The 26,480-nt window shown below is 39.1% G+C and overlaps 1 protein-coding gene across 15 annotated transcripts in view; it reads right to left on the bottom strand.

Annotated features, from left to right (window-relative positions):
- EYA4 (EYA transcriptional coactivator and phosphatase 4) overlaps positions 1–26,480 on the bottom strand; it is a 160,116-nt gene that overhangs the window by 58,124 nt on the left and 75,512 nt on the right. For 14 of the 15 annotated variants that reach the window (XM_076333637.1, XM_076333633.1, XM_076333638.1 and 11 more), the window contains one exon: positions 19,513–19,562. In XM_076333637.1, coding sequence (XP_076189752.1) covers positions 19,513–19,562 — 50 coding nt within the window. Of the gene's footprint in view, positions 1–6,343; positions 6,420–19,512; positions 19,563–26,480 lie in introns of those variants that run through there. The other variant, XM_076333646.1, reaches the window with a different exon arrangement.

The following is a 26,480-nucleotide window of genomic DNA, read 5'->3' as shown; positions in this document are numbered from 1 at the left end:
CCTGTATTTCTGTATAGCTTTCATTTGTATTATTTTAAAGGTAAAAAGTTCAAGCCTTGCTTCTAGGGTTGTGTTTTTAGAATTCCTGATATTTTTTTTCTCTCGTTACAATCACATATCCATTTGTGCGCTGCTTTTCTTCGGCAGAATTAAAAACTACTTCCAGAAAATCTGAGTTGTTATAATCCATTTGCATTTCCAATTAAAATACTATAAACGTGGACTAAGAGCTGGGTCCTTCCACAATTCAAAACTCCATTGATTATTAATGAATTCTACAAATAGATCATATTTAGATAATTTTCTTCTTTAAAGAGATCATGTTTTAAAATGTAAACTTTTTTCTACATAATCTACTTTTGCTGTATTTCAAACTTTTTTACTAACAAGCTTGAAAATATGAAATCATTTATCAAAGATTTATAGAAGAATAAATATTCTACTGTGAAAACAAAGTACTTTAAATCCTAATCTAGACACAACATTTTACAAATACTAATTCTTCATTGTGCAGCATTTGCAGCAAATCCAAAACAAAAGAGAATTGAAAGAAGGATTAGCTGAAGGCTATTTAAAATTGAATAATTTCATATAGTTTATAAATTAATCAGAACAAGGTTCTTTACAAGTATCTAAAAAGATTTTTCTTTTTAAAATTCTTTAAAAGGAAATTCTCTACATAATTTTCTTTAGCAGAATCTTTACTAAACTTCACTGTGGCAAAGATCCACATTATCTGGGGGTGGGTTTTTGGGTTTTTTTTGTTAGTTTTCCCCTGCTTTTCTTACATCCCTCCTGTTGTAACTCTAGTTCTTACATATCCCAAACTTTCTCACAGAAACCTGGAGCCTTGTCCAATTAAGATGTCAGCTACCTTGGAGCTTCTGAAATTAAACAAACAGGGAATTTCCCTTTATTTAAAATTAACTTTTAGAACAATATGAAAGTTGGGTAACAGATCTGTTCAGACTCAGCTAAATCTGTTTCCTACTGCTGTCAGCTCAGCTCTCTGACCGACTACACAGTTTTGAAGAAAAGTGGGGTGGTTTTCTTTCCATTTCCCACAGAAATTTTTTTTAGCCAGATCTTTCTTGGTCATTAGTCCAATAAAATCTACATAAAATCTGCAACAAAGTTTAAAACAATCAATAACAATAGATACATCATATTTATAGAGTTTTTTCCTAGTTGTTTTTTTTTTTAGAAAACTGTATTTTACACATTACATTCACAATTAGGCCAGGGATTTTTCATGTTTACTTGCACCTACACAACCTGTAAATAATGCAATTAAAAAGAAGTGACACCAACCCTTTAACAGTCCTCAAAGATCACAGTGGGCAGTAACAAAGAAGGTGGAGAGAGAGGGATTCTGGATGATGGACAGGTTTCAAGGGAATACACACATGCATACAAATACATGTACACGAACACACAGCTACATGCAAACTTCTAATAATTCTTTGGTGCTAAATATCCACCCATACATGTGTATAAGTGTATAAATACACAATAAAAAGCTTTCCAACATCTTTCCACCAAAGACTTCCACAAATAGTGTAACACAACACACAGCATAAGAACACTCCTCAAATGAGTAACGTTTCCAATCATTACACTAACTCTAAAATACAGGTTAATAATGTTTTCTTTTCCAGGTGCTTTTACGCTGTGTATGGCAGCCTTTGTCATTTTTTTGCCACTGTAAAGGGTAATGAAGAAACAGCGAAACCGATGAGATAAATTTGCTCCATTGAGATGACTGCCTCTCTTGTTTTCCCAGGCTCATCAACCCCTGCTGTGTATCTTCTCAAGCTTAATAGATGGCCAAAATAGCAAATCTTTTGCTATTCTAGGCACAATCTCACAAAAGCATGCCCCTCCATCATGTGAATTCTGGGAGCCTGCCAGAGAGTTAAAAACAAATAATACTGCTGGACACTAGCAAGACCTCCTTCCCACTCTCCTTGAGGCCTCATTTCTTAACTTGTAAAGTGATCTGATACAGTGCTAAGAAGCAGTAAAAAAATGTCATGTTACAGGGATAAAACGAGCAAATGCTCTTCAGAGTTTTATTACTTTTTTTTTTTAACAATCTAGAAAACAAGTGCTAAACTTTTTGCAACCATTTATGAGAAGGTGGATTCTAGCTACATAATTACTATTTCTCGTGGTTTTGTAAGTAGGGTGTCAACTTTCATATTAAAAAAGTAAGAGAAATAAGCAAAACTAATGCCACATTCATAATAAAAAAAAATACTTCTCTGCCAATCTACAACCAACGTCAGATAGAGGGTATCACAGGGAGGAAACCTGAGTGAAACGAAGAATTGCAACATTAGAGTTTTCTGCCATGTTTATAAATACCAGAGAGTTGATAAATAATAAAAATAGCATGAAGTTCACCTTTGTAGAACTATACAGTGAGGACTGTGGTAGAGTCCTTATGAATATGGATGATTAATTACAAGCCTGAATATCATCATGCAGCATCCCAGTGCGTGAGTTCAAGCTCACAGGGAAATAGCCTCTTACCCAGGGATTGCAATAACCGCACTGTGGAGAGGATCCTTCCAGTACAAATAATTAGAGGAACAATAAATAAAGCAACAATAATTAGAGGAAAACTCCAAACTGCCCTATTCTGTTTAATAGCTTTTTAGATCTCAACAATACTGCTTATCTTGCAGAGGATGGGACTCCTTAGGCGATCCTTTGGGACATAAAGTGGCACTGGTTGTGACTGTATCTCAGTTTTGCTTTCATGCCTATTGTCTTTCTCTTGGCTATTCAAGCTCTAATTCCAGGAGAAAAAACCCTCATGCAGACAGTATTACTTTACAGGAGCTGTCTGACAGGCAGCCAGTGTCAGTGCTCGGGATGCACTCGCTGCGGAGGGCTCGGCTGAGAACGTGGGCAAGCAGGTTTGCTGACAAGGCCAGCATTGCAGTGTGCCTCCTTATGCCATTCACAGCTAGAGAAAAAGGATGTTTCTTTTAACAGCACTGCAGCTTCTTCCCCAACCCCCCTTCCCACTTCCCCAGTTAAACTTTTGGTATCACCCTCTTTTTTTAACGCTGTGCCACCTTGAGATTCTTTGTGCTTCCTGACAACTAGGTGTCAAGATATTTTTTGTCTTCGTTAAATCTGTGCTTCCCTCTTTTCTCACCGCATGAGCAAACACCAAAGGCCACAGCTTTTGTTAATCTAGCATACAGCTATTGCTATAGTAATAAGCAGATATTGCTTTACTGAAAGGGATATATGGATTTCTTCGTGGGTCTAGTGAGAAAATATGACTAAATACTGTGAAAAATAATTGCTTACAAATTCAAGTTTATTTTTGTTGGAAAAGAAAAACTGACATTTTTTTTTCCTGCCTGAGGAATAAAATGAAGGTGAAAAGGTTAGGTTTGCTCTGGTGATGACTAAACACAGCAATAAATTTAGAAGGCTTGGATTGTCGTGCTGTATAATTGCTGAAAACTATTATTTGCTTAAAAGTCAGTAACTGTATGGTTTCCCTGGTTTCTGATTGACTGAGACATTTTATTTCAATTTAATGTCATTTAATGTGGTTTCCAGAAAACCACAGAAAACTGTCTATTCTAGTGCAGTTCAGCTGGCCACAAATTCACATTAAGTTATTTTCTCACTGCTTTCTGACTTTTATTGGGAATGAATGCCATTTCCCTGACACAATTAAAAGACAACGTAAAATTAACTTGGATTTCCACACTTGTGGATAAAACATAGAATAATTTCTAGGAACCATTTCTGGATTCTCCTGTTGGACATGTAGTCCATTTGTCCAAAGCCAACAAGTATTAAAATGAATAGATAAAAATCAAGGCGGGGGGGGGGGGGGGGGGGGGGCAGAACTTAAGTTATTTACCTCAGCATAAACTTCCAGCTCACCCTCTCTATGCTCAGGAGATTTCTTCAGTTACAAAACACAGGTCTACACTAGCGAAACGGGCAGGCTGTCACTGAAAAGGTAGATAACGGGAAGCCTTTTTTCCCGTATGGGTCCCCTTTCACCCCCCCTCCCCACCCTGCAGTTTGGGATTGGTTTGATTTGATGAAGGCAAATGATGGTTTTATATGGGAAACTATTATATTCTGATGTAATAAACTGATGCACACACAAAAAGCAAAGTCAGGCAAAGCGATACCTTCTGGCCAGTTGGATCCCGGCCTTTGGGATCTCTTTTCCGGGCTATCTGAACATGACAGCCACAGGTTTGATGTGATACGATTTTAGCTCGGGGTCTAATGCTCCAGGCACTGGAGGAAGTATCTGGAAAGAGGTAATGTGGTGTCCGAACAGGTATTTCCCGTCTTCTCAAAGAAAAAGGCAGCTGGTTGGAGAAAACCACTCCAGGAGCCAGACAGACAACATCTAAACTAATAAGCGTCGAGGACCAGGGACTGATGGAACAGCAGAGAGAACAGAAGGGAGCTCAGTTCTCTTAGACCACGTACAGGCTGGCCCATCCTGAACCTGGGCTGTACCGAAGCGTGCCTGAGCGCCAGCTGGCACGTACCAAGCCCGTGCCTAGCACAGCCCCAACAGCAGCAACGATCCCATGCCACAGCTCGGGCTCAGGCAGGGGCACGTTTCACACGCTGCCACAAGCTTGGCCACGAACCCCGCAGTCCACAGGCTGCGTTGCGCAGTTCCTAATCCTGGTGTGAACAGAAAATACGTAAAGGTATACAGGAGGTTAAACTCATGTTTAACCTGCTACTTAAAAAAAGGTGACTAAAGTAGGTTTTGAAGTAATTATGTGAGCATTTAAATAAATCAAAAGCGATAATGACACTGAGGTTCCGCAGGGAGCTGTCAAGTATCCAACTTACATGAAATACAGACTACCGGTTTACAGATACGTAAGATCTAAATGCAAGTCTTCGGATCACAGGGCCACATTTTCAAAGAGTAGTTCACCCAACAGCTCCCATTTCCACTTCTGATCACTTCCAGATGTGATCAGCACTTGCAAATTCTGTGGTTCTTACAACATGATGAGCTGTGTCATAAACAAATAACAAACACTTCTGTGGAGATGGCTGAAATGCAAGCAGCAAGCCTGTGGCCTTCCCGCCTACGCCACAACTTCGGCAGAATAACTGTTCAGAGTCCCGTCTGAAAAATCTGCTGGGAATTTCAAGAGTCCTTTCTGCATCTCTGACAAGTGATCTGGTCGGAGGTAAGGAACAGGTAACAAACCCGATGACTGGAGAATCACACTAAGTCTTTCTTTGGTGTTTTTAAGTCTAATTTGAGCAACAAAGACCATTTCTCATATATACAGAAGAACGTGGAGATGATCAGCTGTGCCAATTACTAGCCTGTTGCTAACCTGTCCTTTGTAAGACATAGCCTTCGAAGCCACACTGCTTACTGCACGGAATTTCAAAACATCTCAGGGAAAACACAAGGCAGTGTTCCTCATGGCATGACAGTCTGATTTTAAGTGGAAAGATGAGAGGAGTTTTGAAAGGGCTGTTTGGAGCCCTGATTTCCCTTGGACAGTGAGTATGGGGGTGCTCTAGCACCTTCGCTCTTTAATGAGAGGAAACGCCCTCTTCCAAACCACATGTTAAGGGCAGACTGAGATGGAAAGAAACGTCAAAGCACAGAAGGTCCTCCAAATCCCTGGTACTCACCCACACATGAGAAAGAGGAATTTCTAGGGTTAACTTCATCGCTATGTTATCTTCCAACTACCTTTTTCAGAGAGAAAGTGATATAATTCCTCATGCCCTTTCCTAGGGTGCTGGAGACCTGCTTTTGTGATGGGGTAGCTCTTCCATTTAGATCTGATGTACCTCTCAAGTTACCCTTCATTCTGGGCTTGTCTGTGCAGTAGCTCGAGGTACGCTTTCAGCAAGGGGGAACGTACTTCATTCCCTTGACCTGCCGCATAACCACCACCACCAGTGGAAATGGGACAGCTGGGATACCTGGGTCCAGATATTGGTGCCTGATCCATATCTGCATTTGTTAATTGCAATATAGCAATAACATTATTAATTGCAATATAATAATGTCAACTTTATTCATGTAAGACAATATTTAAGCAAATCGAAAATTGGGAAATCAAGGATGAAAGGCTGGGAATTTTGCTGTTGGCTTCAATGGAGCCTGGACTGCATGATGTAAGTATGAATTCACATTTTCATGACAAGAGAGCAGAGGGTGGGTTGTGTCTGACCTACCCTGAATTGAAATGTCTGTTAAATTTCAAACTAGTTATTGAAACATGGTTCTTCTTCGTCAGGGATTGCCCAAGGGAAAAGAAGTTCTTTCAGGTGTGCTGTATTAGAGTTATCATACCTCATTTCAATGTAATTTCTTCAGCCACCAGTACAGGGGCCTGCAAGAACTTCATCCATCTCCAGAAAGGATGAGTTATGATGACAGACTGGGCAGAATACAGCAGTTGCCAAAAACTTGTAGTTTTCATGCTCCATTCAAACTTCACGTTTTAAGGCAAGCATTCTGAATCTTCTCTGGGTTGTTTTTTTTTTTTTTTTTGTAAATATAAAATACAGAGAGTTATTGGCAAGCAGTCTTAACATGGGAAACATTAACGCATCTCACTTTTAACGGTGAAGTTCCCCTTAAAAGTTAAACCTGATCTTTACCTTGGCTCCCAAGACAAATATTCTGTAGTTTACCTCATGTGGAGCACATTAAGTTTGGCTCCAAAACAGTTTGTGTCAAAAGCAATTATTTCTGTTCTCTAATCGCAGTCACAACAATGAGCTAGGTTTAGAATATAAAATAAATACATGCAACTTTCTGACTGCCTGATGCTTTAACTGCTTCAGCATCTGATCATTCCTGTTAAGTAATAAGGTGTAGCTGGGCATAACCATTCCAGATGGCAAGGTACGTTAGATGTGTTGCACACATCCCTTTTCATTTTTTCCAGGAGACCTTATTACCTGCACACCTGAAAGAACAGGGAGATTATTGCATTTACTTTTAATACCTAAGTACATTCAAATAACTAAGTACATTCAAATAACTAAGTACATTCAAAACAATTTCTATTATTCTGAGCAAGAGAGAGAATGATGCCCTGATAAATGTACTCATGCTGGCCGACCTTTACAATTGATATCAAATGATTACATTTCATTTTGCTTCGCTGTCTGATTTCCCCAAGTCATTTTATAATTTGAGACTTAAAGCATACACACAGTTTTTATGTACCTTTTTAATTTGGGGTGAAGTAGGTGATTTTTCTAAGAGTCAATAAATACGTGTCGCTGAGGACTCTAGGGCACAATCCGCCCCCCCTGAATTATCCCCTTGAGCCACAAGAAGGGGCAGGTACCAGCTGCAAATCTGTAACACCTCCAGTTCCAGCTCAGCCTGCATGCCGACACCCCAGCCGCGGTGGGGGTATACCTGCCCGCCCGGGCAGAGCCACGGCTCCAGCCCCTCGCTGTCCCCCCCCCACACACGGCAGCACTGGAAACCAGCCTCTCTGGTGGAAGCTCTCCTTTATAGCTCCCTCTGCTAAAAGCCCGCCTTACACCAAATGGTTTGACCTCGCTATGACTTCTGACAGACCGCCTAGCCGTTAAAAATCATTAAATATCCACTTCTGTCAAAGTCCTGAGGAAAAAGCACGGCAAAACCAAACCAAAACAAACCCTAAAGTGTTGGTGGTTTTTAAGTTCACGCACGCCTGTACTGCAGACTTAAGACTATAACTTTATGGCATTTAGCACAGGTTCCCCAGTGCTTAAGAACCTGGTTTGCGAGACAGGGCACTAAGGTAGGAGATGTTAATAATAACACGCTTGCTTTTTATAATTCAATTATTTTTGTTTCTCAGCAAATTTTAAAATATTACTGTTGTGAAACATGGTATAATAATGAAACGCTAAGGGGGATGAATATCCTTCTCTAGTACTATTTTGAGAAAGTCATGAAAAGCACTGCATCTTTGAGAGCACAGGGGTTTTTTTCTGTTTAATTTAATCTACATAATTAGAAGGAAAATAAGACATAAGCCTGAAATAACACAGGAATAAAACATGATCTTATGTCTAGTCACCTGCCAATTACTTCTACACTGAAAAGCAAATAAAATCCCCCAAACCCTTAAAAATTAAAGTGACATAGATTCAGTTGTAAATTGAAACAGAACTAAAATTAAATTCACCAAACAGGACGTTCTCCCTCTCTGCCCTCTTCTGTGCTCATGCCACTCAATAAATAGTTCTGCTAAAAAGTTGATCCGTGGAATTGCTTTATTCATTTGGGCACTGTGTACGCCTTTCTCCATCGAACTGCCAAACATACCTTCCCACAGACTTGCTGCTTCAGTCTGGGGCCTCTCTTAAATGGCAGACAAGAATCCCCTATGAATTAGATTGAGACCATCATACTCATTTTCACATTTAAACAAATCCAGATTTGAACTTTGGTTTTCAAAGTGGAAGTGCTAGTGGAAGGCAAGTATATTTCATGCTTCAAGGGGAGGTAAAGTTACTTCTGCTCTACAAATGACATAAAGTAATTCCCAAAGAAATTTGACAATAATACGGACTCAGATCACAGTAAATTATATCACTTGGCAGCTAAACTGGAGAACTAAGTCCAGAATTGCCAACAAAACTCAAGACACACGTTTGGATATATGGAAAGCTTTGCGATTTCTAATAGAAAGGAGCCTGCACAGGCATCTTATGAGACCCATAAAGAACCTTATCAGCTGGAAAGGAGTGTGTAAATTCTGAGGATCAGATGAAAGTTTTTTGCCTTTTTTTTTTTTTTTTTAAATAAAAGCATTCAAAAGGAGAAGATAGAACAGACAGACCATCTGCAACGTAACCACATAAAAGACCCCTGGGCAAATCCAAACCCATTAGCAGAAGTGCTTGACAAATCTGCCAAAGAGCCAGATGCTGCTTATGGAGGAGTCTCTTTCCCTACTTGTCATCTGGATCCTCTGACTCCTGTTCCCAGAGGAGGACAACGATGACTAGTGCTCAGACTAAGCTGTGTGTGGAGAGAGCTGAAGCACAAAATCACTCTCTGATAAGGCTACCTTAACATAAAGAGAGGAGACCAAGTCTGAAATGCTAAAACAGTTTTAACATGCATGTGTGTAACGTGTGGAAGGTGCAGATGTTAGAAAACAGAAAGCAAACTTGCAATTAGTTTATTTGCATGTGGTCTCTTTTTATATGGATTTCTTTGGTTCATTCTATTCTTGTTTCCTACATTTTTTTTTCCTAACGACTGATCAGGATCTAGGAGGATGTCAAAGAGGTGATTTTCGGCATGTTAAATACTAGCACAGCATACTAACTGCATGGTATTAGTTAAATGCTTACCGAGTACATAGACTGACTGGTGATATTTAAAATGTGTCTGAACAGGTTGTGAAATATCTAGCCAAGAACTTACACTTAAAAATATTTGAGGAAAAAAATGATTCATTTAAAAAGTAACCTGTACCAATCTCAGAATAGGGGATTTGGATCTAAATGGCCAATTTTTTAAATGTCTGCATTCTTCTAGGACTCTATTCAACTGGATTTGAAGTGCAAAGTAGGTGGAACCAAATACTTTTACTATTCGGCCTCACCAATGGCAAAATATATTTGGAGTACCCAAGAGGTCAAAGAAGCTGGAACAGAGTCTGAATTAGTTCTCCTGTGTACTGCTGTAATGTGATATGACAGAGCAAAAAATAGACGGAGGGAGAAAGAAAGAAACAGAGCTCCTTCTCATTGTGATTGCATGTGCTGCACTTGAAGAACAAACACTGTCATTTTATGGCTGAAAATCCAGTTCAATGTTAGGATAAGGCTCTAAGAAACTACTGGATTAAGTAAAAATACTTGCAAGTATAATCTTAGGTTATCTTTTTTCACTCAAAAATAGTATTTAACCTATCCCAAGACATTCTTGAAGGTTCAAAAATGTTCAATTCTGATTACTACATTATTTAATGCAGAAATACATGCACTCCTTTTCCCTCTCTTTGAAATCCAAGAAGGCTAGGTATACCAAAAAGTACCATGACTTACGGCACAACTTAGCAGATCAACAGATTCAGTATGAACTCGCCAAAATGTGGGGGTGGGTAGGGAGGAAGAACAGAGAGGGAGAGGGAAGTATAACGAATGCTCTCTCTGAGAGTCAATGCTCATCTTTTAAAGGCCAATCACTTGGACCTTGCCCACCTGCTTTGCAGAGCAGCAATATACTCACTTTACACAGAAATTAATTTCAGCCAGGCCAGTGACTGCCAGACTGACATCTTGGAACTGCTGGCAATCCAAGGGCACTTCTCAGCGAGCTAACGAACGCTGGCTGGTCCATAATGCAGCGTGAAGAACACACATAAAAGTGAACTTAAGTACCATCTATCTATGCAACTGGTTATAGCTCAGGCTGTATGTTGGGCTACCAGTGCCCACACCACGATCTGGCATAAGCAAGCTGTGTCGCAGGCAGCGGGGAGGATGCTGGCCCGCTCACCCGCACTGGTATCTGATCCGTCCAAAATAGGTGAGTAACAACCAGGTGCACGCTAAGCCCCTGGGATGGCTTCGGTCCTGCTCCCTCCGCACACCTGCAGCTGCAGCTAGAGAAAGTGGATGGGGGAGAGTGACAATAGCCTTGCGCATGGTCTCAAAATTGCATTTAACTGCTACCATCAGCATATGTGTTACATTGTGCCACCTGTTTATCCAGTAGTAAAGGCAGCAGAACATATATTGTTACCATTTCTGCCTGGTGTAAAAATAGCTGCCTTAGTTGCCCAAGTTATGCTGTGTAACAGCACCCACGTATAAAAGGGATGATAAAGGGGATGGGAGATACCGATGGAAGAACTGCACCGCGCACTGCTGTACCTGTGCTGATAAGAAGTTGTTCTGAAACGATGGCTACTGGATTACATTGATTATCTCAATGTGCTTTCAAGAATCTTTGATTATAACATTTATGTTAAATTGTCTGTGTACGTTTTCGTTTCTAGGTTGCCATTCCTGGTTGAAAGTTATTACTATGAGCAAGTTGGGTTTAGTGGGCTTCTTATATATGAAATTTTGGAAATTTTTGTTGCCTTCTTTTCAGTTCTTCAGTAGTCCCTTTTCTGGTTTTAGTTGTTGGGGGTTTTCTTGGTTCTTAACTGCCATTAATACTTAGTCATTGACACAGCTCCAGAGCTTCATTTTTGCCAGCTTTTCCCAGACCTTATAAAGAGCACTAACATGCATTTAGGTTGAAGGGCACTCACCATCCCATTGCCTATGATGGCAGAATACAGGTAACAGCAGTTCAGCATGTGTGAGGGTAGTTTCACGGCTGAGGTCTGCTAAATAACGCACTCTTGCGCAGGCTCAAAAATCACGAGGCACTTCGGAAGTCACAATTATGTCAAAACTATTAATTATACAAATATATGGGGTGGTTCCAGTCCTCCTCACAATTAACCACAAACATTCACATAAAAAAAACTTCCTTTCTCTGAAGAAGGGCATATGGAAGAAAGAACGATGAGAAGAGCTTAAAACAGATGTGGACACAGCGATGTCCTGGGAGTCACCACCATTGTTCATATAATAGCAGTGCGTAAGCAAGGAGTTACTCCAGATGATGGAAAATTTTCTCACAGATCAGTCCGGGATAGCAAAAGGGACTAGAGACTCTGGTTCAAATCCCCACTCCAAGAAATAAATATGTAATACTTGCACCAAGTGGAATGGCTTTCAGAACTGCCTGATGTTTAGGACATTTACTTAAGATATGTAAGACATAAGGTCATATCCAATGAATAAATACATATAAAGTACCAACTACTTTTTAATGCATATATTTGTGTATTTGTTGAGTGAAAACTGGGAAAAAATAAGCAGTCATGAAATATTTTAAGAGTAGGTGGTTCAAGCCATTATCGAACAGGTTTTTAACCATTTTCAAAATACACCTAAAAAAACAGGAATGACAGCACATTTCTAAGGGGACAGCAAATAAAATAAATCCTTTAAATTTAAATTAGTACATTGCAGCATGCACTTGCACAGGATTTTGTATTATCTCCTCTATCTCATAAATAGGACATACACCTACCAACAATTAACGATAAACTCAGACCTGTTAGAATAGCATGTTTCTCTCTTTCTCAGAGACCTTAATCTCATTTCCAGATGTATTAGATTTTTGCTATTTTTAAAATAGGTTTTAAATCATTAGCAGTGGTTGGTTCTTGCATTCCAGTAGCACAGATCCAGACTAGAAAGCTCTTATCTTTCATAGTATGTGACATTAGACAAAAAGACTAGGTACTTGCACTTAAGGGTAACTCCAAAATCTCCAAATTACTTCTACTAACACTTCTTGTTTATCTTTTTTGTTTTTTTTAATAAGGTGATATAAATTTCTAAAAAGTGTTCAAAACTTCTTGGGTTTTGTTGCTTTCGTTTATTCCAAAGTCTGACCCACCATTAATTCAGGTTAATGGAAGTCTTATCACTGACATGACCCGGCATGGGATCACCCAGAGACAGTATTACTAATATAATAGAAAATACTTTATGCATGATTTTGACAAAAAAAAAGGAATTTGTATTCCAAAAAAAAAGGAATACAGACACGAAATATAAAAAAATACATTAATTTTATTGTTAAAGCCACAGGGATCTGTTAATATACACCATTCAGATACTTCCCTGTGATGCCATCAGTTACCATGTGTTTGCACTCTAAATAGATTATTGTAATTTCTGTAAACATATCAAATATATTTTTAGAAGTCTTTGGGAGCTTGATCCAGAGCCAACAAAAACCAACGGGCAGACAGTGACCAGCTTCAATAGACCTCGGGTAATCAGAAGACTGAATTTCTAAAGTTAACGAATGAGAACATCAGCGTACAGCAGGCAGAGAGATACCACACAGCCTGCTCTAAAAATAGGAAAGACTTGCACTGCCTGAAAACTACATGCCTGAAAAGACAACATACATAGCAAGGCAACATATTTCTTGCAGCAACTGTCGTGCAATTGTCGTGGATGCTGTATGTCATTCAGTTACATGTATCTGCATAGTCATCTCACTAACTATATTATTTTGATTGACTCAAACTGCCTAAGTGGCATGCAGACTAAATACGTACACCAAACCTTTAATAAGTAACAGATCTGTATAAAACATTCTCTCGACTGCAAGCTAAGCTTGTCTGTCCCAGAATGTAGCCTTTATGAGAAATCTTATTCCACAATGTAGTTATTTTAAAATTGGAAAATTGTGATACGTTTTTTGCCAGCCACTGTCTTGACTGAGAAGTCTGGGCTTGATCCTGGCAAACATTTCTCTTAGGTGAAGTGTTTAACTATAACTATAGTGGCCTCACCGACATGAATGCTATATTCTGACAGACATATACTATCCCTCCTGTTGACTGGATTTTTTCTTCCAGTTCCCAAAATTACTTGTGGCAATCTTTCAATTTCAACTTTATTTATTCTGTCTTTTCATAGCAAACTTGTGTTGCTCTATCTGTTCTTCTTTATAGTTTGCCCCAAACACAAGAAATATTAGCAGCTAGTCATAAAGTGGTTTTTCGTGGCTAAAGAATAATTTTATTATCGCATGTGTCCCCTTCTGGAACTGAACAGTTTTGCAGAAAAGCAGAATCTGTAAAATCAAAATAAATGCTTTCATTGCCTTTGCTCATGTTGTGGATCTAGCTGGTCTTCTTGTAATAAATCAGCAGTGCAACAGGTGATTGCCGGTGGAGTCTGCATGGTTGCTCAGGAGAAGAAGGATACAGTAAGCTGTCTTCATAGTCAATAGAAAGATCAGATAAATGGCATCTCAGAAGTGCCTACCTTACACATCTACTTCAGGGTGAGATGAATCTCACCTTCATAGTCTAAATCAAACCGAGTCCTCTCAATATCTCATTTCCTCAAATGAAGCCCATTTATCACATCATTATGATCTACAGATTATTCAGTGTGAGGTACAGTGGAGCTACACTACTCCTAACTCTGAAAAGCATTTAAATTACCCTCTCGCCAAGATAAGCTACATAGGGTTCACAGACAACAAACCCTTACCTTCTAAAAAAACTTTCAAGACATGGATGAGAAGAAAATGAGGGAGCGTAATGTGGCTAAACAACACACATGAAAGCTTGGTAGTCTGAGCTTGCCCATTTTTACTGCACAACCAATATTTATTTTTTCTATTATAATTGCTGAAACTTTAACGACAATTTCCATAGCTATTGCTGGCTTTTCTTGCTTGGCAGCTCAATCGTAAAGCTCCTCTTCACCATATAATGATAAACATCTGTTGTTCATCTCTTGAACTGCAAATGAATGAGAAGGTACTGCTGGTCTCGCTCTCCTAGGAATGGGTATGCAGAGGGTCAGCTGTGTTCAAACAGTCATGGGGAAGGCATGACAGCTTCATCACGGAATCTGTCAGATGCCTGTAAAGCTTGGATTTGGGTTGAGGGGTTACAATGTTAGATCTGGTAAATATGGACAATTACATGGTATTAAAATAAAGCCAATACCTGACTGAAAGAATCAACCATCATCATCCTGAGATAAGACTGTGAAGGTCTTGTTGAGGGAATTAGTCAGCGAAAGAGAAATATCAGGTGTATTTTACACAGTCCAAACCACTGAGAACGAAACACGTTTGATGATCTGGTTGTCCAGAATAAGGTGCAGCAGACACATTTTCCTTTTCATTTTCATTAAATATACGGATGCCCATGGAAACACTGTTCAGTAATGCACTCATGCAGTATTAGCGTAGCTCAGGTACAGTAAGTACAGTGAACATCGTGTTCACAACAGTGCCCCCAAATTGCAGAGGAAACAAACCTTGGTCCAGTGAACTGAATGTGAAAACTGTGGTAGCTCCCACTGGCATTCAATACCATCTATTTACTTGCGAATGCATTAATGACAGCAATTGTCTCTGGACGTGTACATGCACTCTATATCCTGACCAATGAAAAACCATGAATCGGTATCAAAATGAGACCAGTGAGAAAATGTGAAAGCCTGTTTCTCATGCAGAAGTTTTAAGAGAGACTTTTAAGATGAAGAAACAGAAACAGGAATTCATATCTTTTAAATCTTACTATGTGGTGCACTTTTAAGAAGTGTGGGTGTGGAAGAACAGAACAGCAATCATCTGATGAACAGCTGCAATCTATGCTAAGAGCCTCACTGAAACCCATATTAAATTGAAATACTGGAGACCTTTTTTAAACACATAAAAAAATCCCTCCGTGCTTTTTTGGACAGCCTGTTTATCTGGCAACTGTGTCTGTGCATATGATTCAATATTTACCCGTGATCATCATCGGTGAATCTGTAGTTCAGTAATACATAGGAACAAACTTTGTCTAGCTGGTACTAACGCAATAGCTATAATGCCTCTGATTACACTCTTCTTACAGCATCTGATAAAGTTTTAAAAGGGAGGATTTGCTTAAGAATGACTTCTTTTCCCTTTCTTTTGCTTTTAGAAATTAAAAAAAAAAGTATATAAAGGAAAAGACAAGTCAGAAGAGTGAATATAGCTTAAGATATTGGATCCACAGGTTTGTAGCAAAAATTATGCAACAAGAATGGAGGGCCTCTTACTCCATAGGGCTTAGCTTTAACTTACCAATACAAAGATCCATTGCCCTTCTGTGAATACACAAGTAATGTCTTTTTGACATCACTATGTATTTTCACAAGTTAATTTGTCAGCTAACTCATCCCAAGCTTACAAAACTACTTGTTAAAATCTTCAAGCTCTCCCTTTTTTCCCCATAGACATAATCTTCACAATATAGAGATCATGGTTTACAGAGGGAAAGTATATTAAATATATGGCCATTTCCCTTTACCCTTCCAGGAAAAAAACAAACTGTGTCTCAGATGTCAGAAAAATCCCCTTATTCTTCTGCAGCCTCCTATCCTCTCCAGAGAGTAAAAAAGCATTATTTTTTTCCTATAATCAGCGGACTTTAAGGAAGCGGCAGAAGACCCTGCTAAATTTCCATTTGCAGGGACTTTTTCTCCCTCTCCTCACTTCTCTCCTCCCTATTTCATTTTATAGCCCAGAAAACCCCATATTTGTTGTCAGATCTCAATTCCTGATGTGACTTTGGTCTTACAATGGAATCTCTGGCAAGCCTGGTGGGAAGGGAAGGAGGATTTGGGGGTAGCAGAGATGTGTTCATCAAGCAGTCTGTTGTCTCAAAGAAAGATGCTGCCCTGGGATGTGCGGCCAAACCAAACCTGCTTTAGCTGAGTGTGAGCGGGAGTCTGGGACTCAGTATTTATCATTTTACCAGACTTGAGAATCACACATATTCTAGCGTTTAACTCGTTTCTGCAGCAAGGTCTTGGGGTATGAGGCTGTAAGTGTAGCTTACAAGTTTTAAGGCAACAAAATGCTCCCTTATTAGAATTAAAATGACTTATTTGATTACCTATGTAAAAAGGGAGCTCGTTAATTACTGCAAACAAGTTAACTTTCTTGCACTGCACTAGACTTCAGCGATTCTTGTATGACATTAAATTTAATGTAGGAGCTGTTCAGCATACTCAGGATTGGTACCATTTTAAAGTATACCTACCATGTAAGAAAATTAAGAGCAATGTATGTTTATAGGCTCTGAACACAGGAACTTCTTCTCCTAAACTCGCTAGTGAATTTGATACAGGGCCAGCATGCCAGAGTTGTCACCCATGCATGTCACTCCTGTCTCGTCCAGACCTGTAGTACAATGGTTGGCAATTCCCAACCATTTACTGCCTCTACCTTGCACACCAGTGGCTCCAAAAAGCTGTAGGCATTTTGCATGACCAGATGGCTATCCAGACTTGCAGGGTGAATTTGATTTTTATTACAAAATTATGAAGAAAGAATACCATAATATTGATACGGCCACAATACCACCATGATTGGGTATAATACCACCACTTAGGTATAATATCTAAGCATTTGGGGATAAAAGGAAGTATTCACAACCAGTTCGTAGGGATTTGGCAAAATAACTCCGAAGAAACTTTGACAGAATTTGTACGACAAAGTCATTTGTGAATCAAAATTTGTGACAGATACTGAAGAGTCATGCATGTTTCCTTTTGTGTTTACAACTCACCTATCCACCACGACTTCAATGCTTACCTACAGTTCCCTCTCTATCTGTGCAGTTTACCTGTCTGTCAAGATCACAACCATTTTCTGTAAATAAATGCTGGCAATGGTCGATTTTTACTGCATGTATAGCTGGATACTTCTGGAAAGCATTTTTTGGTATGCTGCATAGGTTAGTAAATTCCCTTAAAAAAATTTTTACTAGTCACATCTGCAGTTTGAATGTTTCTTTCTAAAAGACAAACCAAGGCCAAGCAAGACAAAGAATCTGCTGATACACACATGTCACTCCAAAATTCTCCTGACAAAGTTCCCACACCCAATTTAATTACTTCCCTACTGTAAAAACACTTTCCATCTGCATTTATTGTAATAGTTTCAAATCCAAAACCAACAGACTATAAAGCTAGCTAAATAAATGAATGATATTGGCCTTAGGTCCCAAGCCAGGAGCTATTCTGTAAGGCTGTGTGTCTCCAGCATTGATTTTTATGCTGATGTTTTATTTTATGTGCAATGTTTTCACTTAAGCCTTGTTTAGAGAAGAATTCCCTTGCTCCAGGCTTTACAGTTTTATGTGCTGCGCGGTGCCCTCTAGCGCCGCTCCAGCCAAAGGTCTGTCAGAGACTCCCCTGAAAGACCAAAGTCATCACATCACATCACGAATCGAGATCTGACCGAAAAATCCCACCTCAAGCTGTATACACAGCATTGCACACGCTCAGGCCAGGAACATTGATCCCAACTGTATCTGATATATCCTCGAACTGAGGCTGCGGAGCTCAAAATGAAAAGCATTTTTGTTTGAAAATGCACCTTAAAAAAATGAAACTACCAGATTTAGCCTCCAGATTGTCTATTTGTAACATGGGTTCCCTTTTGCACTTGGAAGAAAAAAGTATCCTATTCCTCAGACTTGGTATGAAGAATTTATCTACAGCTCATAAGAAATTTCCTGATGTGCAGAGGTAATGACAGTACATCGTATTCTGGGTCCTCAGGTTTGTTGCAATATCATAGTCTGATGAAACTACATCAGACTTCTTCATGATTTTTCAAGACTTGAGTTATAAAAGTCTCATTTGGCCAAGCAAGACACTTAAAACTATGCACATGCACAAGTGTTTTGCCAAGTTGGGATTCTCCATGCCGTGAAAGCACTTGGAAAGAGCTTGACCTTGATAACAAAGCAGCAGCATAGCAGATACATTTTTCTTTTAGAAGTTATTAGAGGAGGACTGAAGGGCAAAACATGCCTCCGCTGAAGTCCAGGGCAAAACTGCTACTGACTTCACCGGAAGCATATTTGGACATTGAAATTTGTATTCCCCTACATACATTCAGTTCTTACCAAACTAAATGAAAGGATGTATTAATAGCTGACACAAAAAGCTAATCAAAGACATTCAGACGGTGCACAGCACAGCTCAAGCCACAGGCATTATATTGGCCTTGGATATTGCAGGTGACCCCCAGAGGGTCCTGCTGCAACAGTGGCCCAAAGACATAGTTAAGGATGGGATTTGGGGGCAAACCTTGAATTACTTTGCTTTTCTGAGTTTTAATCACAATATTACTGTGACGTCAGGTTTGTTTTGTGGCTCTCCCCTCCCAATTAAAGCTTCTGAGTTTTTGTGAAACTGAAATAGGTCTTCTAAACAGGAGCAAGACAAAGACAAAAGCACTTCAAGCCACAAAACTTGAAGAAAGTCATCCACTGTTGCTCAACAGCTTATTAATCAACAGGAAGATGCACACTTGATGGCACATCTAAAACAATCACTACTTCACCTGCTCAAAATTATACTTACACGTACATATATGTGCAAAACATGGAAATTAAATCCATTTTTCCATGTACATGAAATTAGCAAAGACTAATTGGAAAAGTTTCTCTATAAAGAATGTATGGCCTCTTCCCAAACAGTGGCATGTTTTGTGTAAGTAAAAACAAAGAAGTTTTGATACAGGTGAATTTTCCCAAATAAACTATATTATCAGTAAACTTCAAGACTCAGGTATGCAGAAAAAGGATAAACAAAGAAAGTGACATTTGTTTACACTGATTTCCCTACACTATTTAATAGGATTTTATTTCTAAATTGAGGATGACAATTCAGCATTATGGCACCATCTAAACTTGACAACCTAGATGCTAGCCCACATCTTTAACTGGGAAAAGGGGAAAAACTCTTCCAGAGTGAAAACCATCAAAACTGATCCAACCATTCGTTCTTTGCAAAACAGGTCTCTCGCGCTCTGATGCTACGTATCCGCAGCACAGCTCCGCCTCGCGCCCCGCCACCGCGCTGCGATCAGTCGGCGTTTGCCCTCCGGTACCGTACCTGGGATTCTGCGGCTCTGAACCATCTGACTCTGTACACGGTTTCTTTACCTGCAAAAGCAAATGAATGCCAGTTACTCTCACTTGAAACATGACTTCCTCGCTCACGGTTCACGCACTTACAGCGCTTAAAGTGGATCCAGCTCTGCTCACCGTGATCGCCATAAAATACTTCCCGCATTTTACAGCAGCAGTATGCAGTACTAAACAGTGTGTTTCATTATTATCCCATGAACAGCTGCCAACTGCACTTCCCCAGGCTCCGTCAGTATGTAAAATGTTCGGCTAAAATAGCTTGGGAGTAGTCTAACTAGGAACAAAGAAACCAAAGAGCCAGGTTCCCCACTTCGAAACGAGAAAGCCATACTGTTCTCAGCTCGGTAAAGAAATGTTTTCCCAATTGATACCGCTTCTGTTTCCTGCTAACGCTCACAATAATAAACACCAGATTCTGGGGCAAAGCACAGCGTTAGCTAAATAATTCATACGTTAATTTTAATTTTGTGAATCTGCTAACTGTATGTTAACTGTATTTTCCTAATGCATCAAAGAACACATACACCATTTCCACACATATTTGCAATATGTAACTACATAAAAGGTATTTCAACTTCTGTATTAATCTCTGCAATACATTGCTGTTAGCTAATTAAAAGTGAAAAAAATCCATCACTTTCAAATAAAAATAGAAAACTGTTCTCTTGCAGACTAGGTATCTCCTTGGGATCTTCAGGATTTCCTGCAAAAAATTAATTGTACCTTCTGGTAATCTAAATTTCTTGTACTTTCAGCAGAGAAAAAAACATTTTGCTCACTTGTGTGCTAATGCAGAATCCAGGACTGTGTGGGAGGTTTCAAAACTCCATTTTTAAAGCCGTCTAGAAACATTATAGTCACTGAGACTCACTTGATGTGACTGACACAATACAAAGAACATTCCCATTACAAACAGCAAGCGTTCAATGACAGTTTTCAGGAATGCCTTGCATCAAGAGAGTCTTCCATACTGTTTCGCTAATTTAAAAGCATTTCAGAGAAAAAAATTGTGACTGTGACTCACTTCTATTGAAGTCATTGGCAAAATACTCACCAACTCCAACAGAAAAAGGATTAGGCTAATGCTAAGTATTTTCCCTAAATACCTCAACTGAATGCCATGCAACATCACTCAAAGATGTCTGAGTACAAGCATGGTTCTATAGATGGTCATTTTTGTTCTTCATTTGTGTTCTAGATACTGAAAAAACAATATGGTTGCATACATGGTTATTCATAGAAATCAGTTTTCAGTAGCAATAATGAAAATTTCCCCATGACGATAACTTAAAACTGTCTTTATTATTGCAACAGGTGTTATCCAAAACAATAAAAAAGTAGCAAACACAAAGGATCTAAATATCCTGTTTTGCTTGATTTTTACTACGAAAGTTTTTTCAACCTAGCCAGTTATTCAGTTTCATCACCACTGATTTTCCTCCTCTTGGATTGTTTCTTTACTCTTCCTGCTGTGCTACTCCATGGACTTGGTAGTCTCAGTGTACCATGGAGACATGCGGTGGGGGCAGCGGCCCAGCATGAGAGACAGTGAAGGCCCACGTAAATCCAACACTCACAGGCACTACCCCGTAAACATTCAGATGCAAACATCATTGCTATAGTGTTATGTTCACTACATTGTTATTAAAGTAACGTTAGATCTGAAATACAGTAAAATACTTGAGATATAAGCACATGATCGAGTACCAAGACAAATGCCTGCAGTGTGCATTAATATACAAACGAGAAATATTCATTCAAATTAGGGTGCTGAGAGTCAACATCACAGGCAACTGTTCAAAAAATAAATTCAAAATAATTCAAAGACACCGAAATTGAAACAGCCCTTCCCTGAGAAGAAGTGTCTACTTTCAGAAGCAGATTGTCTCAGCCGAGTTACAGAGGGACTTGGCCAGAAAAAGAATCTTTTCATTTTACATATAAAATATAATTTCAAATAATTAAAAATATTATGTATTTAGAACTATAAAATAGAATTATAAAATATAATAACGTAATGTAATTAAAATTACAAATATAAATGCATCTAATTTATGTAAATCCTAGTAAATCTCCTTTTGGTCTGTCCCTTTAGCATATACTCACTTCCAGGCTACAGGCTATTTTTGCTATCTCCTTGCTGTTAAATTTACTGGCATTTATACATTCCTTTCCAATTCCTTTGCCGTTTGTGTGGTTGCCACCAGTAGCACTGTCTGTCACATTTGCACTGGGGCTCAGATCTCACTCCCCAGGTCAGGAAAGTTCAACCAGTGACTTTAACCAGTTGCTGTAGAGTGTGACAGTCACCCAGCGCATCCCAACACCCTGATTTTGCAAAGTGATGGCAGGTCCTTTGGTGGGCAATTACCACAGAAGCCCAAAGATAATTCAAACATACAGTAATGCTATCCGAGCACTTTTAACACACACAATATATATATTAAGAGCCCTGGTTTTCCTGGGCAGGGATGAGAAGTGCTTCTTCCCTCAGTTAAACAATAGCTGGGTACTCACGGACAAGTTGTCCTACCCCTGCTCACACTACTACTGCATCTTGCTTTGACCAACATTATGAAGTAATTGAAATGACTGAAATGCCCTGTGTGGCGAATATAAACACCACCCCCCCCCAACATATTTTGGTATACCTTAAAAGGGAGTAGCAGAAAAGCCATGGACCAATTGTATCAAAATGACTCACGTCCGGTGAGGTGGAACAAACTTAGGAAAAAAAAAAAGTGAGTATTTTGTATTCAAGAATATTGCAATGAAAACAAAATATTTTTAAAAATAAGAATATAAAAATGTTATTTCTTAAAGGAGGAACAGGCATGTGATTTTCTTTCAAGTGACCATATGGAACGAACACCATTTCTCTTTAGGGCTACTCAAGTAGCAAAACACATTTTGTTATTCATAAAATTATGCTACCCTTGAAGGTGAACGGAAAATCACTGTGAAAACTTTTGATCAAAGACTAAACATCATTTCCTTTGTCTTCAGATATACTGTTTTTCCTCTTAATCTGCCTTGCTGACTGTTTTCAAAATAATTAACTTTCACTAACACCACATTTATTTACGTTCTCATGTGTTAAATGCTATAAAAAGAACCTTTTTCTCTACTGCTTCTCTGTTTTCCTTTTTTTCTCTCTCTGTTTACACAGGTTTTCTCACCATTTTAGTTATATGCATGTTGAGAATCATTCACAAGAGTGGTAAGATACCAGTTCCAGTTGTTTTTGAATTTTGCCAAGCTGCGCTGAAATCTCCTACCCTGGGCTGCCTACTACAATATGTTTGAAATGTTTCAGCTAAAAATCCTTAAATCCAAATTTTTGAGAAAACATGCTGTTGTGTTCATATTTTAAAAGTCACGCCACTATGCTGCTGAGCGGCTTTAGCGCCTGCAAGTTTGGAGGCAGAACCCCAAAACTGGAAGTGGGGGGAGTCCAAGGTGTACTGGTATCCAGAAATCATCATCTATGTGAAATGGTGCCCAAATTTGTTTCAGTTTATAAGCTTCTAAAAGCCCTGTTTTCACACTGTTAGTGGACTCCTGTAGTAGTCTGGTTCCTGAATTTTTGAGGACCCTATCTGCATTCAATACTCTCCATCTCAAAGATGCTGGCGCTGAGTAAGACTTAGGATTACTTCTTCTGAGTGCCAGGAGCCCCTGTGACATCAGGAAAGGGACTGACATTAGCGAAACTGTCCCTCTTTGCTCTGTCAGTCCCATCTCCCGCCGTGCAGGTACCCAGGCAATACCCTGAAGCAGAAAAACCTTGTAGACTCAAATACAGGGAGGAACAGAGGAAAAACAGGAACAGGTAGAGGGAATGGAAACCGGGGGGCAAAAGAGGAACGGGATCTGCAGGGGGCAAAATTAGAGGAGGGCAGAAGCCAGGTGAAAAAAGTGTGGCAGAGGTAGGGGTGGGGTGTGGACAGTGGAAGAGTACTGGGGCTGGCTGGGACGGGACAGGACAGCACAGCACAGTTTGCTCTCCTTTCCTCTAATTGTATTTGGGACTAACACCATAAACACAAGCCTGAGCATTCATCAAGGATCTGTGAAACTCACTAGTAAAATCTTTAGTGACCAGTCTGCCCAGAGTAACAGGCTAGTTCTGCTACACCAGCTGCACTGCAGACCTAATTAATGATCCAAGCTGGGAAACTATACTTTGAACTCACAAGATGGTGTACAAATGTTATGTTTATCCATAAAAATGAAGGTCTAATTTGACTCAAGTTGGGGAAAAAACAGTCAATATTTTATGCAATTTCTGCCTTCACCTCTGCCCTGGTTCAGCAGATTTCAAATATGAACAGTTTTAACTGTCTGATAATATGAGGGCACTGTGAAAGAGAGATGCATTTATTAAACACTAAAGTTCTTAATTTAATGTATATGAGAAATATTTACATGACGAATGATTTTATATTAATTATGGACTTTGGATGCTTCATGTTTAACAAATACAGACTGAGGAACATAAAAAGAAAAATCTAACTACACATTCCCTGAAAAAGGAGACATCTCCTGGAAAGCCTAGCATGTCATGTAATAAGAGCTACACCATAATGCATAAGAGACTGGATTTCCACAGGCCATATTAATTCTGGCATTTCCTTGCTTCTGATGTTTTCCTTTGCAACATTAACATCCTTTTAACATGATTTTATTGGACCTCATTACACTATATGTTAAACCATGAACTGGTCCTGCTCTACGAGGTGTTCTCGCACACACACTCATGGTATTAAACTCATAATGTGACACAGGTGAGAAATCCCTTCTAACACTTACAATAAGCACAGTTGAAAAATCTTGCAACATCAGCAGTAAATTATTCTGGCAATTAATCTGCTGAGCTCCCTCATCTACTCCATCTAATATGGCCTTGAGCATCCCTCCCAAATTGGTAGGCGTGCAATCGGGCTGAGTAGCGCCTGCAACGCTTTGGGTCTGGAGGAAGCAGCTCTGTGTGGTGGAGCTATGGAAGCTCTAACATCAAGGAGACAAGAATGAAGAGGGAAAAGTACTCTTTGCAGACCCAAAGACATCTCAAAGCACATGTATGTGATTGCTCAGCCTGTGCTAATGCCACTTCTGATTGGTCTAGAGCGTGGGCAGAGCAAGTGCACTTCTACTGCCTGGATTGTTCCCTACAGCAAATTACCCTGGTGAAAGCTCACCAGCTTCTACTCACTGTCCAGGGAAAGGGACCAGGTCTGTGGAATGGCCCCAGGAGAGGATGGGGGATTCAGGGGAACAGTTTGATGGAAATAAAGGAGAAGAATATGGCTCAGGATGTCTGTGACACTGCTATGAGAATGACTAGTAAAGAAAAGTAGCTTGTCCTTCAAAGATCTTTTAGATGCTGACTTTGACACTGTTTACATATAGTTTTATAACCCTCTTGACAACAAAATCCTTAGCACAGAGACTGTCTGTATAATGCCTAGCATAACAAAGATTTCCTTTGCTACCATGACACCCTTCATTGCTACCATAAAACAAATAATGACATTATCTTGACCTACAAAAACAGGGCAAGGGCTAGCTTAAAGGTACAGTGCTGGGATTTAGTAATAAATTGTAGCCATTCTGAAAATGTATATACTTCCAAACTGATTTTTAAAAAATATACAAATATTATTGAGAATTAAGCAGTTTTTTGATGGCTAAATTAAAAAATAGACATATAGCTATGTATGTCTTGTGAAGACAAAATCTCAGTGAAGCTTCTGCAAAAACAAACAGAAATGCTGAAGACGCCTAGAAAAAGATCTGGAAAGAATTTTGAATAATCCCAAATTCTCAACTGAATTTTTCACAGTAAATCACTGTTATGCTACACTTCCATAGGTCTCATAAGGGTTTCAGTTACTTAAGCCTAATAATAATAAGCTTACATAATATAAATATATATAAACAGTTTGTATGAAAATGTAATGTGAAATGAAATGAAAATGTATGTAAAAAATGTAATACTATATAGTTACTCACCATCAAGTTTTAAATAGGTTTCTGACTTAGTTAAAAACCCAAACACTGATGCTACTGTTGAGTGAAAGACCTTGAAGCAATAGAAAATTGATTTTTTTCCCCGATTTTTCACAGTGCAGGCACTGTGCATAGCTGTATTTTAACTGAATCACATCCTGAAGTAGATTTATCATATCTCAGCAGATCTGAAAGTAGTTCTAATTGCAATGGAAGAATGAGGAAAACCGTGCTATAGGAATCAACTTAATTTCAAGGACAAATCAACAGGAATTGACTAGAGTGAATTTAATTCACTATTAAAGTCATTTTTTTTTTTAAATTAAAGGCTATATGAGCTAGTCCTCAGTGAAAACAAGTTTTCAGCTCGTCTCCTAAACTAGGTTTAGCTATTCAATAGTCTCTTCCATTTTCTTAGTAATGAAATTGTTATGCCGTCAACTAAAATTGATAACTCTAATAAAAACAGATCGAGTTTTGAATATGCTGAACTTTTTTTTTTTTGAAAAATGAAAGTAAAGTGCAAATTACTTAAAAGGTTTGATTATGGAAGCGAACTGCTGAAGTTGACCTTCGTATTTTATGTAGTACAGTAGATGAGACTTCATATTTAAAGACATCAGATACGCTTCCATGTCTTTAAGAGGTGGGAGGAATAAGAACACTGTCGATATTGCGTGGGAGCTTCAAACGCGTAGCACAGAGCAGGGCTGAGAGGAAGGGATGGGAACAGGGGAAGCCGTTGCTGTTCCACCATCGCTTCTTTCTATTTTCCATGCAAACCTTTCCTAAGATAAGACGTGTTCATGATGAAATGTATCATTGCTACCCTCCTGTCTCCCCCACCTCTCCCCAGACTAATACAGTAGTAACTCTGGTCTGCAACACCATGTGGTGTACATCTAACTTGCAATGAAAAAT

This window comes from Aptenodytes patagonicus, chromosome 3 (assembly GCF_965638725.1).
Source record: "Aptenodytes patagonicus chromosome 3, bAptPat1.pri.cur, whole genome shotgun sequence".
Classification (NCBI taxonomy): Eukaryota; Metazoa; Chordata; class Aves; order Sphenisciformes; family Spheniscidae; genus Aptenodytes; species Aptenodytes patagonicus.
Note: the sequence above shows the minus strand (reverse complement) of the source record. Positions and strands in the feature narration are given on the sequence as shown.